General features: G+C 37.8%; 1 protein-coding gene across 1 annotated transcript in view; it reads left to right on the top strand.

Annotated features, from left to right (window-relative positions):
- Positions 1–5238: 5238 nt before the first annotated feature.
- LOC144643474 (uncharacterized) overlaps positions 5239–16275 on the top strand; it is a 12296-nt gene continuing 1259 nt past the window's right edge. The window contains exons 1-5 of the mRNA XM_078502738.1: positions 5239–5945; positions 6812–7057; positions 7806–7972; positions 8172–8270; positions 9872–10042. Of these exons, the coding sequence (XP_078358864.1) occupies positions 7808–7972; positions 8172–8270; positions 9872–10042 (435 nt within the window). The 5' untranslated portion in view covers positions 5239–5945; positions 6812–7057; positions 7806–7807. The remainder of the gene's footprint in view (positions 5946–6811; positions 7058–7805; positions 7973–8171; positions 8271–9871; positions 10043–16275) is intronic.

Here is a 16275-nt window from a genome sequence, read left to right on the forward strand (position 1 = left end):
ATTGAAGGTCTGAAAACAGAAGTGGAACAAGCGAAATTGTCAAACTGAAGACTTGCGAGCCAAATGCAGGTTTTCCTAATTAAATATAAATGTATTCCAAATCCAGCAGCTAACGACCGGTCCCCACACTACTCATGATAGCTTTATGCTCACAAAAATAAATGTCTTACAACTTTAAGCTTATAAATGTATATCTTCGTTTCTTAAGCCTTTAGTTTACTAGGTCTTCAGTTCATAGCTCTCGGTATTCCGGACTTAACGTTTTCTGGGTCTTTCCTTTCCAGGTGTTACGTTTTCCGCCATAAGACACCTTAGCTTGAAAAGGTCGATGCTCTCGAGTTTCTCTTTTCTCGGAAACTTCCTAATGACGCACTTTTGGTGTTGTATAAACAAACCTAGTAGCGTGTAGCACGGCACAACTATGAAAAGAATGGATCCAAAACAAGTCCAGCCATACAAACAAAAATATGATTTGATTTTATATTAGAAAGTCGAAGTATACAAAGATAGAGACAGCTCATAGATAGATAACTGATTTATTTTCTTTTTTTCTATGTATTTCTTTTAATCCTCTGTAGTTCCGGAGTTATTTAAAACCTGAATAAAACCTTATTGCTTAATGTGTCGCAATGCGTACTCGATTTCCCAGAAACAGGAAGGTCAAATTGACGCTCTCAGTTCGTGGAATTAGTGTTCTCTAACAAAAGCCTTGTACTAGTATATACGTGTGTTTCACATATTCAGTGTGCAAGTCCGTTTCTTTGATGGAATATTGCATATTCAATCAGTTGACGTAGTTGCATTTTAGAAGACATGCATTTATTCCAGTGTCACATGATGCATCATGTTTTTCCGCTTCAAGCAGTAAATATTCGAAGCTTTCGAACGAAGACTTTAATTCTCAGAACCAGGTATTTACCATGGGCAATTCCAGGTTAGTATGAATTTTGATACCACCCACAGACCATGAGTTATGAAGGAATGCAGGTACAATGAATGCACATTATAAAAACTGAATTCAACGTTTATTACAAGTGAAATAAATGGCATTATTAATTACTGGCAACCAACTCTTACATGATGCCTGTATCAAACAGTTCGAAGTAAACTAATTAGGGTTGAAATTGTATTTTATCGTTTTGATTTCTTTTTAAATAACTAAGAAAAATAGCACGGATTTAAAATATTTTTCTTGATAACTCTGCTGCCTGATTTCTCTACACACTGTTTTCGATTCTCTCAGAAAGAAGAAATATCTTTTCACATTTGCCACACCTCAATAGCTGGTGTGGCATTGTTTGTAACATGAACTTTTCAAGAATTTGACGAATTCCTTTTGATTTTAAAGTGAACTTATATTTTTACTTAAAGATATTGCTTTAAGTTCCGCTGATCATTTGGAATTACACATAATTATAGTTTAGTTCTGTCGTTTTAATACAAAGTTGACATGTTTTGCTAGACAATGTTCTTTCCACATATTTACCGGTTATGATTCTTTAAGTGGGGGGGGGGGGGACGGTAACCTTGCGATTTAATCTAAGATCAACATTTAAGACAATAGATGATTTTCTGAGAAACATGTTGAAGACTTCCGAGAAAAAAAAATTGCTGAAAACAAAGCCTTTGTTATTGCAAGACGAGCGAAGTGAAATATGAACCCCTTACTTCGAGTGCTAAAGAACTCCAAGACAAGATGTTACTGAGTCTCAGTCATCAAAAGAATAACAAAGACAAATACATTTCATTTGATAAAAAAGAATAGCATTTGCAATTTGAGGTGTTAAAGTTTAAATCGATAAACAATGCCGAAAAAGGGAAAATGAATATGAAATAAAACTGGTTTCGCAGACATCTTTGGGCTGGAAGGTGACGTGACGGTATAGGGTAGTTTTGGTCACACATTTTTTTGGCATTGTTTCAATTTAGAAAAATACAGAACGATGTCGATACAAATTTCGATTCTTTTCAGGCTACACAGAAGAACCATTGCCAGAATTTCTTTATTTAACCCTTCATTCTATTAGGTGAGAATAAAAAATCTCCTCATTGCTCATTCATAAATTCTTTATCATTCTCTTAGGAGAATTTGGAGTTCAGTCAATATGTTCTTACTAAGATTTACTAAGATGTTTTTATCCTTCGTTCTCGAATTAAACGTTGTTTATGTTGTTGTAGAAAGGTAAAGAGAAGTTAAAAAATAATCGGTGCCGTGGATTAAAAGGTTAAAAAAACACAAAGAGATTTTTAGACGAACGACCTCGTTTGAAATTATGAGCTGTTGTGGGCGCTTATTGATGTCGCCCCTATGTTATAAAAGCGTAGATACAATTTACTGGAGCAAGTGCTTTCATACTTCAGAACTTTCCATTTCTAGGTAAATCAATTGAAAAAGATTAAAAAGAACTAGCGACTTCATTTCAAATTACAAGGTGTTTGTTGTTGCTTGTTGCTAAGTCGTTATGAAAGTCTTACATCAATTTACTTGAGTAAATATTCGTTTTTAAATCAGACCTACATGTATATTTATTTACTTCTAGTTAAAATATTGGCTAATTAGTCCTCCTCGAACATTTAAGCTGCTCTTAATTATAAAAAGTGGATAACAAGAAATGTTTCTCTGAATGACTTTAATTGTTTTTTAATAAACTTCCCATTTTTCGAAGAAATAAAAAAAAGCTATAAAAACTCGCAATCCGAAATTCCCCTTTTCATTTCAAAACAACAACAATGACTAAACTAACGATCTTATAGAATTTTCTATCAAACATATGTAATGATGTGGGGATAACAACAGCTCAAAGAGGTGTACATCAGGAAAATGTTATATATACAGGAGTATGTTGGATTTAAACCACCATAACAACCAAATGGGTGGCAAATCGTGACATCGACTGAGGTACAAATATTGTACAGAATTTGAAGACTGCAAAATGGATGCAAACGAATTTTTGGTAAGTGAGAAAGTAATAGGAATTACTGGTCACATTAAAAAATTAAAGCATTTAAAAGGAACTTAAAACTAACACGTTTGGAAAAGGCCGGCGAAGTTCTGCTGTGACCTTTTGTGCTAGAAATACTACACAACAGGACGTTGTTTGTTTAATTTAGCCGCTATTCTTTCGTCCTTACATACAGCAATGCTTCTTAATATTTATTTTCAGGCCAACAGCAAACTTATATAACAATTACAAGCGACGGTATTATTTTTTGGCTCATTTATATGTTGCATTAGCTCTAAATCCATGCACCTCGGAGAGGAGGATAATCTCGTATTGGCGTGCAAATATGTATCCCTTATATACACTGTCATATATAGGGCACCGCTTATTAAAACAATAGAAACAAATGCTTTTGAACTCGTCCCTGCTAAATGCATGGTTGCAATTAACTTGATGAAGATAAAATTGTGTTTCAAATTCCAAATTGGTGCATGTGCCATAGCTGTGTAAGGTTTTAACTAAGCATTTTTTCAATTGCAAACGACTTACATGGAAAAACATGGAAACTCGGAAGGATATGGCCTGTGTTGGTGAAGGCTATAAGTTATAAAGGTACACAATTTTGAAAAAAAGAAGCTTACAAAATGTACATTAAAGTAAGCACATCGATCGTGCAGATTGCTTTGAGATAAAAGTTATTTTCAGGACACAAGATTTATTTATTTCAATTTGTCGCCCCAGTGCAATTAACTACCAAAGTTATTTGCAAAATTATTTCCAAGATGGTGCATGAAAGGTTGGAAACAAAGCGTTTTTTTAATTGCAAACTATTACGAGAAAAAACAGTTTAAAACTCGGAAGGATTTGTCCAGTGTTGATTTCATGGAGGCTATAGGTTACACTTTAAAAATACAAAATTGTGTAAAAGCTTACAAAATGCACATCTAAAGCAAGCACATCACTATCGTGCAGATTGCTTAGAGATTAAAGCTTTTTTGTTATCCCAATGCAAAACATTTCTAAACTATATAATTGATAATATATTACAAAATAACATAGCACTCCTGAATGCTGTGTTCACGTCTATAATCTACAATTTCGTCCGAATCGAGTCTCGACGTCATGTCATGCAACCACATCAAATTTACTGATGCATCTTTGTCTGTTTGCAGATCACAGTCATTTTAATTTAAGTTCGATTTGACTGCATTAGGCACTGACTTCAGTGATTTGGGAATGGAGAAAAAAATATTGCATACCTTTCGTACAGATCAAAATAGAAATTTAGAAAGTGTATTTATAATTTTCTTTTATAAAAGTTAGGGGTTCTTTTAATTCATAGGATTTAATTTCTATTCATTCACATTAATCGTTTTGTTGCACTTAAGCCCTTATACACTTAATTATTAAACTATCAAGTGTATCTTTTTCACAGATACATACCTCTGCATTTATAGAATTATCGATTATACTATTTAATTGATTGATATTTGTAATACACACTTTTTAACAAAAGAACTTGCAAAATTAAGATCACATTATAAAATAATAATTCAATCGATGAAGTATGTACTGTGTAGGTCAAGTTTGTGGCCGAATATACACATTGTCCTTCAGTGTGATCTAAATTTATATACTTCAAAGGAATATTCACAAAACCTTACCTTTACAAGCAGTGTTTTTTTAATAGAATAATAACAAAATTCGTAGTAATTACCCTCCGGACCTGATATAAATAAACAAAGAAAACACGATGCTTTTGATTTTGGAGTACAAACACTTCAATTAAATACCAATAAATAAGTGTCTAGTTACAAAACGAATTCTCGACTGGTGAAATAAACTGCTCCTAAATATACTTCTCTTTATGGACATGTTTTGATTATTACTGATGCTTAAAATTGCTACAAATCATTAATTTTTTGGATAATTTGGAAATTTGTGACAATAAACAGTAAGTTTATGTGACGTAAATCTAAAGGTAAACAATGTATTGCGTGTATGGGAATAAAACATTATAGCATAAAACAAATTAAGTCGATGGAATTAATTGCAAAACCTGTTTCTGGCTGGATTTTTTTGTTTTTGATAAAAATTTCGTCTGCCTTTGAACCAAATTTATTTTCGAACATGTCTTCAGGTTATTTAAAGTTTGTTGGGAAAACTTTAAATTACCTTAAGACATGATTACAACAAAGGAGGCCAATTTTCATTTAAAATTTCAATCGCTAGGGTAGATTTTTATTTTTAGATTTATATATGTTACCTTATTATCAAAACTAACATAAACTAATCAATGAAACCAAAACGCATTTTGTTCAGCATTTTGTATCAACCTGTACTCGTAAGTGTCATCTTAAACTTTACTAAAAATGACAGTTGCCACAATATCTTTATACTCGTGACAAGAACAGCACTTATCGCGAAGGGTGAATCAAATTCTGATGTTGAAGCTTGCTTAAAATCTTGGTTTTAAAGAAGCATGGCTTTTTAAAAAAAACGATTGTTGCTGATTGCCTGTTACCTGTTTAACAGTTGCAACACACCTACCAGATAACTTAAATACACAATTTCTGGTTCTTCACTCTTTAGTTGCCATCTGTGCAGCAGGCAGGGGGGGGGGGGGGGACAAAAGCCATCAAATGGGTTAACAAGAACGTAATTGATTGTAAACAAAGACAAGTTTGCCAAACGGTAAACATCTATTTAGCTACTGGCTGCCATACTTTTCTCCTCCTTTCCACATTATATATCCCAATACCTAACGACAAATTTATTTTTCTTTTCTAGTCCTTATCGACGTTTCCCTGATGGACCTTTGTGTGCAATTTACACAAAATAATGGCGTGGACGAACAAAAGGAGTCAGGTTGCTAATAGAAGCCTTCCACAGTGAAGAGAAATGAGAGCATCTTGAGAGAAATAATATGTTCAGTGGAGAAAATGGGAGCATCTTGATAACAATGGAAAAGCCAATAAAACACAACACAATAGTTACAAGAAGGTAAGAAAGGTAACTCAATTTTGTGCACATCATGAATTATTTACTTGGAAAAGAGAGGAACTTCAACCTCAATGTTCTCAAAATAAATATCAAAATAGAGAAAGGAAGAACTCATTTAGAAGCTCAGTTGTTGTGGTCAGTTTGTGGTAGACAAAGGCTTAACAAAAACACTTATTTCAAGTGGAAAACATTTTAAGTGTTAATAAAATTAAGTGTTTTAAGTCCGCTTCCGGGCATTTTAAAAATGTAAGACTTAAACTGAGATGTCCTCAAACGAATGGCCAAACGAGAAAAAGACGAGAGAATCAAAACTCCAATTAATAACAAGAAAATGAAGGCCCTTTTTAAAGGATTCTTTCATATTTACGATTACGGCAATAATGGCAAACATTTATGTAAGAATGGAAAAGAGCTGCAAGTAAGATCAATTTTGAAATTGCAAATCTTACAAGCGCAAACTTTTAAAAGTTAATTTTAACTTCTGAAAGATGCATCTTCCAGCTACGCAAATAAACAGTTCTCCAGAAGTCCAGTTTAAGAATAGTTTTTAGTTTAAAAAACCCTGAAACAACAAAGAAGTATAACGACATCCAGAACCCTTCATTGCTTTCTTTTACGTCAACTGATCTTTAAATTTGACGATCGCGTGAATAGACTAAAGAGAAAATCAGTTATTTCTTACTGTCAGTGTCATGGACGCTTTCTTTTTGTTTTTATTCAAACGGTATCGTTTCAACTTTCCCTCACGTTCAAACTTTTTATCTCTAATGCAATAGTTTCTTTGGGCGTAGAAGAACGCAAAACGCTATTTCCTACGATAGGTACTCATTGAAATACATCTTTCTTTCTCATCTCTATTTTTCTAGATGTAACTTCAAAAACAAAAACAGAACAACGTTTATCCTTCCATTTAAGAGAGGAAGTTATTTTACCTTGAAAACCCCATGGCTCAGCTCAGCTTCTACAACCTTCCAATTGAAACGAACAAAGGAACATGAGAATTGAGATAAACAGTTACCGCGCAATCTCAGACCTTATAGCTGCCCCAGATCAAAGCCACACGCAAATAACAGAGCCACTGTTCCAACGTCAAGGTTGTTAATCTACCAAAGGTAAGGAGACAGTGCACACAAAATTCACAGAAATTCAATTTGTGGCGAAGAAAACATCATTGGTTATAAGAATTTGGAGATAAATTTCCCTGCACCTACAGAAAAATTGGCATCGATTCATGAAGTAAACAAACGTCTAGGCATGCTGAAGTGTTATGGATAGAAAAGCAGAAATGACGACCGATTTAGTATTACTCAAATGATTCATTCTAGTATAAATTAATTAAATTTGCTGTCAAACCAATATTTGAGACCAAAGAATAGGTCTGATGTGTGCGCATTGTGGTTAACGGTGCTTCTATGAAAACGCTTTACAGTGATGCAAGCAATGATGGTGGTCCAAACTGCTATACTGCGCAGTATTAAGCTATAGTGAATTAAGTCCCCCCAAATTTATCTAATGAACAATTTCTTTATTGCAAATAGTGGAGATTCTTTTAGTATAGCATCAAGTAAAGTAAAGTACATGGAAATGATTGGTCTTTCTTACAGCATACCGCCTCCAGCAGAGAGTTATATAGGTGGCGGCTAATATGACAAAAGACGAACTAACAGTGGGATGAGAAAGAGATAAGAATAGAATAAAACAGAAATAAATTATGCAACAAGAAATGAGAACTAAGTGACCGGATCAAAAGTTTTGTTTACCCTTACCACGTACTGAAAATAGGTCCACTTTTCATGTTGAAAATGAAATATTCCTGCAAGAGTTTAACAAGTTAATTTCCTTTCTCCTTTGCTTTTTCAGAAATGGAGCTGAGAAAGATCTTGTTTGTTACCATGGTTTTTGTTGCAACGAGTACATTGGCTACCACTTCGACAACGAATTTGCCTTTAACGAGAACTTCACTAAGCCAAACGGAGATTCTCGTCAAACTGCTGATTGCTCCGAGGATCTACAACGCCACTGCGCAGGTTTCGTACTAACGTTATATTATCACCTAAACAAGAGTTTACTTCCCATGCTGCTTATGCTTGGGTCAAAAGAACTGAGGAAGTAAACAGATACTCTTCAAATTCTTAATCCCCAATTTCTTGGGAAAATAGTTTCCTAGTTACTTGGAAGTGACAGGTGCAAAAACTTATTTGATACAAAGTCTTTTTTCTGTTGCAGATGAAGATGTTATACCCTTTCATTACTTTGTCAGACTATTTTCATGAGCCTCCCATTACTCTTGGACTTGATCTGAACAAGGACTGTATCCACCAACAGGTATAATATGGGAAATATTTTTTGTGATATATAATAAGCTTTGAGAAAATATTTCATCCTGGACGTTTAATGAAAATACGTAACAGCTCTATAAAAATATGATATTGTAAATCTAAGATGAATGTTAACGTTAGCAACATAAAAAGAGCATGGACAAAACGTTCTTCGAAAAGCAACAGTAAACTTTAAACATGTGTATATGTCACTTTTGAAAAGGATTGTTTTCGCTTTTAAAAAATGGAAACTTCTAGTAACCAAAAGAACTTATTACGTCACATAATAATAAATTCAAGTGTACCGGGATTTTTAATCCCTTAAAAAACAAACTATTATAAAAAAGTTATTGATTAACTTTTCGTTGGTTCAGTTAACTTTTAGAAAGAAGCATAGATTTGTGTAGACACTAAATAACAACTCTTCTATCAATTTAACATGAAAGGTAGTAATCTTAGCAAAAATTAGTCAACCGTTTAGAATCAAGACTTTAAAAAGAAAGATGGCTTAAGATGGTTCCGAATTCACCGAGGTTAATCCAACAACAAATGCCGATTTTAAAACTCCCGCCACAGTTCTTATAAGCTTACGATTACAAACTTTGAACGACTTTATTTTTACTCATAACGTTAATAATTGACAAATAATTATATAGTATTCGGTGTAAGTAACAACCGTTGGCGAAATCTCTTTAAGAACACATTCATAAATTAATTTAATCGTCCACTTTGGTGAAAATACGCTCAACTGAGCAAGAAAAATAAAGGTCGTGGAGGAAATAGTAACTTGTTACTCTTCGAATGATCAATTATTAAGTGTCATTTAGATATTTAGCATAGGCATTTGATTGCTGTTACACCCCAAAACAACAGAACAGTGCAAATATGATAAGAAACCAGATATGTAGAACGGAAAGGTCAGGTTTTGGCAGAGATGTTTCAAACCTAAAGAAACGTCTAAGAATATTAACTTACAAGGTGTTTATCTTCGTCCTTTTACATTTGTTTTGATTTTGGGTGCAAACAAAAGTGACGACACCGCCAAACGGCAGCTGAAAGTTATTCAGTAACAATGCGTTGTCGCAAATGAAACGATTTTGACAGATTAAGTTGCAAGTAGGCACTCAGTTTAATTTACTGGGCATAATATCGTCACACGAAAATACTCAAATCTTGAAAATCAGAATACGCACATAAAGTTTCGCCCTTTGCTGCTAGGATCATATTGCTGTCGTCCTCGTGCCATATTTTAATTTGCTAATGTTGTTCTGTTTTCTAAAGGAAGACTTACACTGTACGGTATTCATGAAGAAAAATGTGACTTTTATAACTTATTAAGCAGGTTTAGTCCTGAAAGGTTTTTCGGTACAGTGTGTTTACCTAGAAATAAATTCATCATTTGAAATCGTACAAACAAAGTTATGCAAAGAATTTTAAGTAATGGATCGTTTTAAGACCCTTGCATATTTTGGTTCTTAAAGTAACCTACTAGCCGATATAAATTATCTAATAACAAATAACCTCTTTTACAAGCGAAACACAGTTATAAGGATGATACAAGAGAATATGTTTGGACGATAGTAAATGGTTTTTTTTTCTTATTTACAGGCGAAAGACAAGCTTGGCACACTGTACTCACAGATGGCTGTCTTCATGAGTCCATTGAACTTTGCCTTCTTGTACGAAAAAGCTCAAGGACAAAGCCATAGTCGCTTGGCATCCGTTCTTGAGATGACGAGTTACTTTTTGAATGACACAGTGTCTTACGTCAGGCGTCAGGTAAGTGTCATGAAAACAATAGCCGTAAACAACAACTTAAACAATTGAAAGTAAGAATATTGTAAATAATTTCGTCATCACAAACCCGCGGGCGCCACTGCCCTTCTCCTAGCTGCAGGCCTACTGCACAGTTCTTTCGAAGGTCGGTCGATTTTTATAAAATTCCAGAAGATCCTCAGAAGAATCTGAACATCTTGCAAACATTGAGGAGGAATTTTAAACAATAAAAAAATTTCCAAATATTTTTCAGAGAGATTTGAAGCTACAAACTACATGATAATGTAAATGTATCCGCTGCTGTATATTTATTCATTCGTCGCAAACTACGTATAGGAATCAGTATCGCAAATCCACAAATTTCACCATCGACTGTATTTAACAATCACACTGTGACCTCGAGGTTTCTATCGGCTAATTCCCGAGTCAGATATCAAAATCAATAAAACCAACTGCAACATAATCATTGCAACATGGTGTCAAGACACCAGTAGTGCAAACATGACGGCCGCTGTGCCTTGTCCTCCAGATCTCGTTCAATTCCAGCCGAATTGGCGCCTCGCACCACGGTTTTTCTCCACCGCGTGCAGCACCTTTCTCTTCACTGCTTTACGTTCTAAGCCCTCCAGCAGAGCTTTGGAAAGCCATACGACAGGCATGATCAAACCATCTTAATCTTCTAGACTTAAGAAGGAACGACACTGTGGTCTTGCCTATTTTTTTTCTGACTACAGCAATCCTTATGCGGTGATACCGGCAGTGAGGCCGGAATTCTCTCCAGCTCTCTGCAGTGAGCGCAAGGCTGTAGGTTCCTTCCACTTCAAGGTTTCAGACGTGATGGCTTCTGGTTTCCACGTGTCAGTTTGGCACTCATCTAAACGAAGCTTTGCACGACCGTTTTGTATGTGGTCTACCCAGCAAGGAAATGCAAACGAAATTGCTAACCAAAGAACACACCTTCGACGACGCGTTGAAGGTCTCCTTGAGAGGGTATTGAGGCCGCCGAAAAGGATGTGGCCGCGTTTTCTCAAGATGGTGCAACTTCGGTCAACATGGTGGATTCAGGAAATCGTCGAGATTATCGCCCATCAAAACGACGCAAGCGTCTTGGCAAAGCCTAAGGCGGCAAAAACAGCAGCAGCAGCTCAGAATGTCTCAGCGGAGGAAAATCGGGTCATCCCTGTTCTCAGTGCAGGTATGGGAATTGCGCTTGCCATTCCTGGTGGAAGAGCTGGTCATATCACTGACACGTACATTAGCAAACCACAAAAGGTTCACAAGATGGAAGAGTGAGTTCCCGTCAGTTGATCGCCGATTCCCTGTGTTCCTGTGCATCACGGGCGACATACGCCAATCCCTATATCACGTTGCAAGCATCCAGGACGACATCCTTATAACATGCAGAGATGATGATCACCCCATCAAAAATCTAGACAGTGTACTCATCCGCCTAGACAGCTATGGTTTACGACTGCAGCTCAGTAAGTGCAAGTTTATGCAGAAGTCTGTGACTTCCATGGGTTGCATCATCACCACCATCACCATCCTGCAGGAGCGGTCGATTCTCCAACCACGCAATCAGCTCCTGTAAAAGAACCAGGAATTGAAGTGGTTCTCCCACTGTGAGCAAGCCTTTAACAAGGCCAAGGACTCACTCTCATCTTCCAATGTGTTAGTCCACTAGCCTTCCAATCATCCTTGAAAGCGACACAAGTCATTATGGTGTCAGAGCGGTCATCTTTCACCGCTTCCCCAATGGTGATGAGCGACCCATTGCTTACACTCCCAGGGCATTGAACTGGTCCGAGAGAAATTGCAGTCAGATCGAGAAAGAAGGCCTCGCCATCATTTTCGTCGTTCCTGATTGCTACATGTGCCTCTTTGGGCGAACGTTCACGCTCCGAACTAGCCACAAAACCCCTGATGAAAATCTTTGCACCAGACTCTACCACACGAGTCCTGGAAGCAGCTAGACTTCAGCACTAGTCCTTTTTTCTATCCTCGTACCACTACGAAATGGAATTTAAGTCATCTGCTGAAGTAACCAGTGCAGACGCCTTGTCTCGGCCACCTCTCCAGTACAAGAATGTAGCAAGCATTGAAGAGGAGACATTCCTTGCGGCTAGTCAGCAGCTAAACCGACAATCAGTCTTTGTAACAGAAATTGCCAAGGAAACTTCCAGGAATTCTTCCTTGGCTAAGGCATTTTCATTCATCCTCGATGGTTGACCTCTCCATTTCAGTGCTGGTCCTCAGCTCAAGCCATGCTTTACACGCAAAAATAAGCTTTCAGTGGAACAAGGCTGCTTTATGCGGGGTTTGCGAACCATCATTCCACATACCTAAAGAAGCTTAAAGACTGCCAATCCTGACAGAACTTTATGTAGCCCATCCTGGAATAGCTCGTACGAAGGCTATGTCACGCAGTTATGTCTGATGGCCAGGAATCGACAGCAAAATCGAAATGTCAACAGTGTAGCAAAACCATAAAGACTCCCCCACCTTTACACTGCTTCCTTGGTCCTGGCCTATCTCTTCGTGGCGACCCCTGAAGATTTATTTTGCCACTCACCAATACAACCACTGCCACATCGTGGTTGACGCCCACTCAAAGTAAGTACCCTGGAGTGATTGGTGCAATTGGGACAACAACTGCAGAAGCAACCTTAACGTGATTCCACGGTATTGCATTGCGCATCCTTTCTGCGCATAAGTTTTCGCGTCATTTAGCGCGCGCACGAGCGCGCGCGCACACAGAACACTACGAGATTCCCTTCAGGCTAAGCTCGGTAAGGAAATAAATGGTCGTTTTCTCTTAAACGAGCACGGTGACCCCCATTTTTAATGCATTGATTTAAATGTCATACTGTTGTCTACAATATATCGCGATTTTAAAAAAAGTTTAAAATTCTACATTGAGATATTTTAATTTTAATGCCGTAAAAAAACACGTTTTTAGGTAGTGCCGTTAACGTGCGCACGAAGCAAATCTTAAATTTCTTTCCTTGTCTTAATTCCTGTACAATGAGAATAGTTTTTAATATAAGATCAAAGTCTATTTTGTTGAACTAGACTAATTCTTTAATGCAAAAATGTTTTTTTCTGGAAACAATAGCGATCCCCATTTGGATTACTAGGGTTCCTAATATATATCTCGCGGGTCGTAAATTTGCTATAATGCCCATCCATTTTACACAAAAACTAGCGCGGTGACCCCCATTTTTTATTTCATTTTTTTAATGCTCATAACATAATTGTTACCTGGACCAAGTTTCAGAAAATTTTTAATACTCCTTCTATTTCAGTGGAATCACCTTAAACGCCTTGTGCAGTGCCTTTGCGAGATAAGGTCTCCCAGCTCAAATAGTTAGTGACAACGGACCGCCATTCCAGTCATTGGAGTGTAGAGAATTCGTCCAGCAAAACGGCATTGAAAGAATACTGGTGTCCCCCTGCCATCCATCGGTTTGGCAGAGAGGTTCGTCAAGTCCTTTAAGTATTATCTGCGGTCTTCAGCAGCTAATTCTGTCCGTTTTCTGCAACAGAAGATTGCTACATTTCTGCTATCTTACAGAAGTCTAATGCCACTACAGGGTTGTCACCTGCCAAGCTCTTCTGAGATGCGAACTTCGCATGCGTCTTTCGCTGACACGGTCTGACCTTGCTGGTCGTGTGGCCTGCCAGCAAGGCAAAATGAAGTCTAATTATTACAAGCACGCCAATTTCCGAGACATATATGTTGGTGACAACGTATTGGCACGTGACCATTCGTCCAGTCGCAGTGGAAGTGGCAGTCTGGAAAAGTTATACAGCAGACCACACCTCAGCCCTTCCACGTTCAGCTAGATGATGGACAGACTTGGAGGCGACAAATGGACGACGTTCTTCTAAACAGTTCCACTTCGAGAACCACAACATCAGAAACAGCAACCACTAAAAAAGATCCCCACGATTTTCCTCCTGAGGCAGCGAATAATCCAACTCTAGAAAACGATTGTGGGCCAAGGGATCCACTTTCTACCGCTGCGCCAGTTAGTGCTGATCTGCGCCGATCAGGCGCACCCAAACCATCTCAGAGGTTGATAGAAGGGGCATTGAACACTGTTATGCGGCAATATGGACTTTGTTGACATTGTTGTTGAAGGATACAAACATGATGAAAGGCATTGACTACGATTACCACATTTCCGTCTTTCCTGTAAGAAATTTAGATGGTTTTAAAGCGTGTCGTGCATTACATTGTCATAGGTTTGCATGACAGCACATCGGAAAAGATGTTATGTTGGTACATTGATTGATTAGTGAGCCGGTAGTGCCAGCGGTAACTGGTATGAAACATATGCAGGAAAACAGTTCATATGTGACCGACTATCTTGTGTTCCTCCATTCGTTTCAGTACGAGAACATAACATCTCACTGACCCATCTAATCTGCGATATAGTCGCTTTCGCTTCTAAATTGGTCCCTCCCAAGCCCCATGTCTACACTTCCTTCGACCAACAGTATCCTCTGCTGCACCCTTCACTGCATCACACCAAGATATCCAACCCTCTTCCATAGAACATATTCTTTTAGCCTCTCCATATCTATTCTCCGGGCTGCCTGAGGCCTGGTTCCTCGCGCCAGCTTTAGCCTGAAGTACAACGAGCTCGTGATCACTACCAATGACTTCTACTCGATAGGTGTGGCATTCAATAGTGACTCCGGCCAACACCCTTTCAAACAAAATAACCTAATTGTGTCATTGGCCATGTACTTGCATTGCTGGTCCAGGTGTACTTGTGAATCAATTTCTGCAGGAACAGACTTCTGCCAATGACAAATTGTTACAGGCAGATGCGTTTGTGGTTTCTCATCCCCCACATGAGGGCCAAGAAACAGCACGAGACCACTTCCAACAGCACTCAAGCGTGCTCTGTAGTCACCGGCTTCCAACTGCACATCGTAGGAATCAGTCCCCTATATCATAAGTGTTTGATGCAACTGTTGTTTCTCCAGACCCACTACTTATTTATGAAACGTAAGTTGATGCATACCAAACAACAATTATCATTAATTGGAATTATCCTACAGTTGATCATTGCAGTACGGAGTCAGCTTGAGATACACTCGTAGCACTCAAGAGCCTTGTAGGTGCTGGAAGAAACAAGATGCTTTAACAGCTGAGGCAGAAGCTTTATGTCCCTCCAATAGTAGACGAATGGCCTTCCATTAGAGGTTATTGGCTTGCCTTGATCATCCTATCTGACGACTTCCGTCCTTCGTCGCACAGCCCTTTCAGCTGTCTCATCTGACTTAAAAGGATACAAACATTCCAGCTTCTTATCTTCAGTTTTTTGCCGAAACAGCTTCCCTCTTTAGAATACTTCAGGATAATGTCATCCTTTCGGCTTTCCAAACAACCCGTCACGCCTAGTGTAACATAGGGCAGCTGCCATATTGTATTCAAGTCGTGTTCGGTAGTGCTCGTTTCGGTTACAACGAAATAACACAGGAGGGAGTTGTTCGCACACTGCCGGCCGGCCAACGTGGAAGTAAGAATTTTTCCTTAGGACGCCACCGCAATAGCCTGGTGTTGGCTTTAGAGTAGCCATCTAGACCAATTGAAACACCCTACTAACGAGTCTGGCCTGGTTTACAAAATAAAGAATAGCATTTCCACACGCCTGTGGGTCATGCATACTAGCTACATTTAACGGGATCCCAGCTCTTTGACCTATTTTTGCAGTAGTACCCACTAAAAAGAGAGATATAAGTTAAGTCTAATAATATGTTGTATGCTGTAAATAGCAATACTGGCCATTCCCCCTCAAAATTCGAAATGTTAGATATAGATTTCGCTGGAACTTGGAGATCGGATATACAAAATGATGGCCGTTAACATTGTCTTCATGATACACGTTTTTTGTTGTCGTTGTGTTAGCTTCGAATACGCCAAACCATAGCATGTCTTAAAATGTTTTAATATTTGTCCCAAAAAGGGGGGACTTTTTAAGGAAGCATTCAGTTCATACCACAATGGCAAACAGAGTCGTAGTTTACATGGACTTTGATTGGTTGGTAGTGGTTTTCCTTGTGGCAGTATAAACATGAAAACAAAGTAACTTTACGCTTTTAAAGTTTTTCATCCACGACATTTACTTTGTACTGTATTGTTACTTTTATGTGAAAATGTGTCACTTAACAGCACAAAAAAATTAGAAATTCCAACTTGGTCTTTTTATAATTACCCTAAG

The sequence above is a fragment of the Oculina patagonica genome, chromosome 2 (genome assembly GCF_052425735.1).
Source record: "Oculina patagonica isolate OP01 chromosome 2, crgOcupat, whole genome shotgun sequence".
Lineage (NCBI taxonomy): Eukaryota > Metazoa > Cnidaria > Anthozoa > Scleractinia > Oculinidae > Oculina > Oculina patagonica.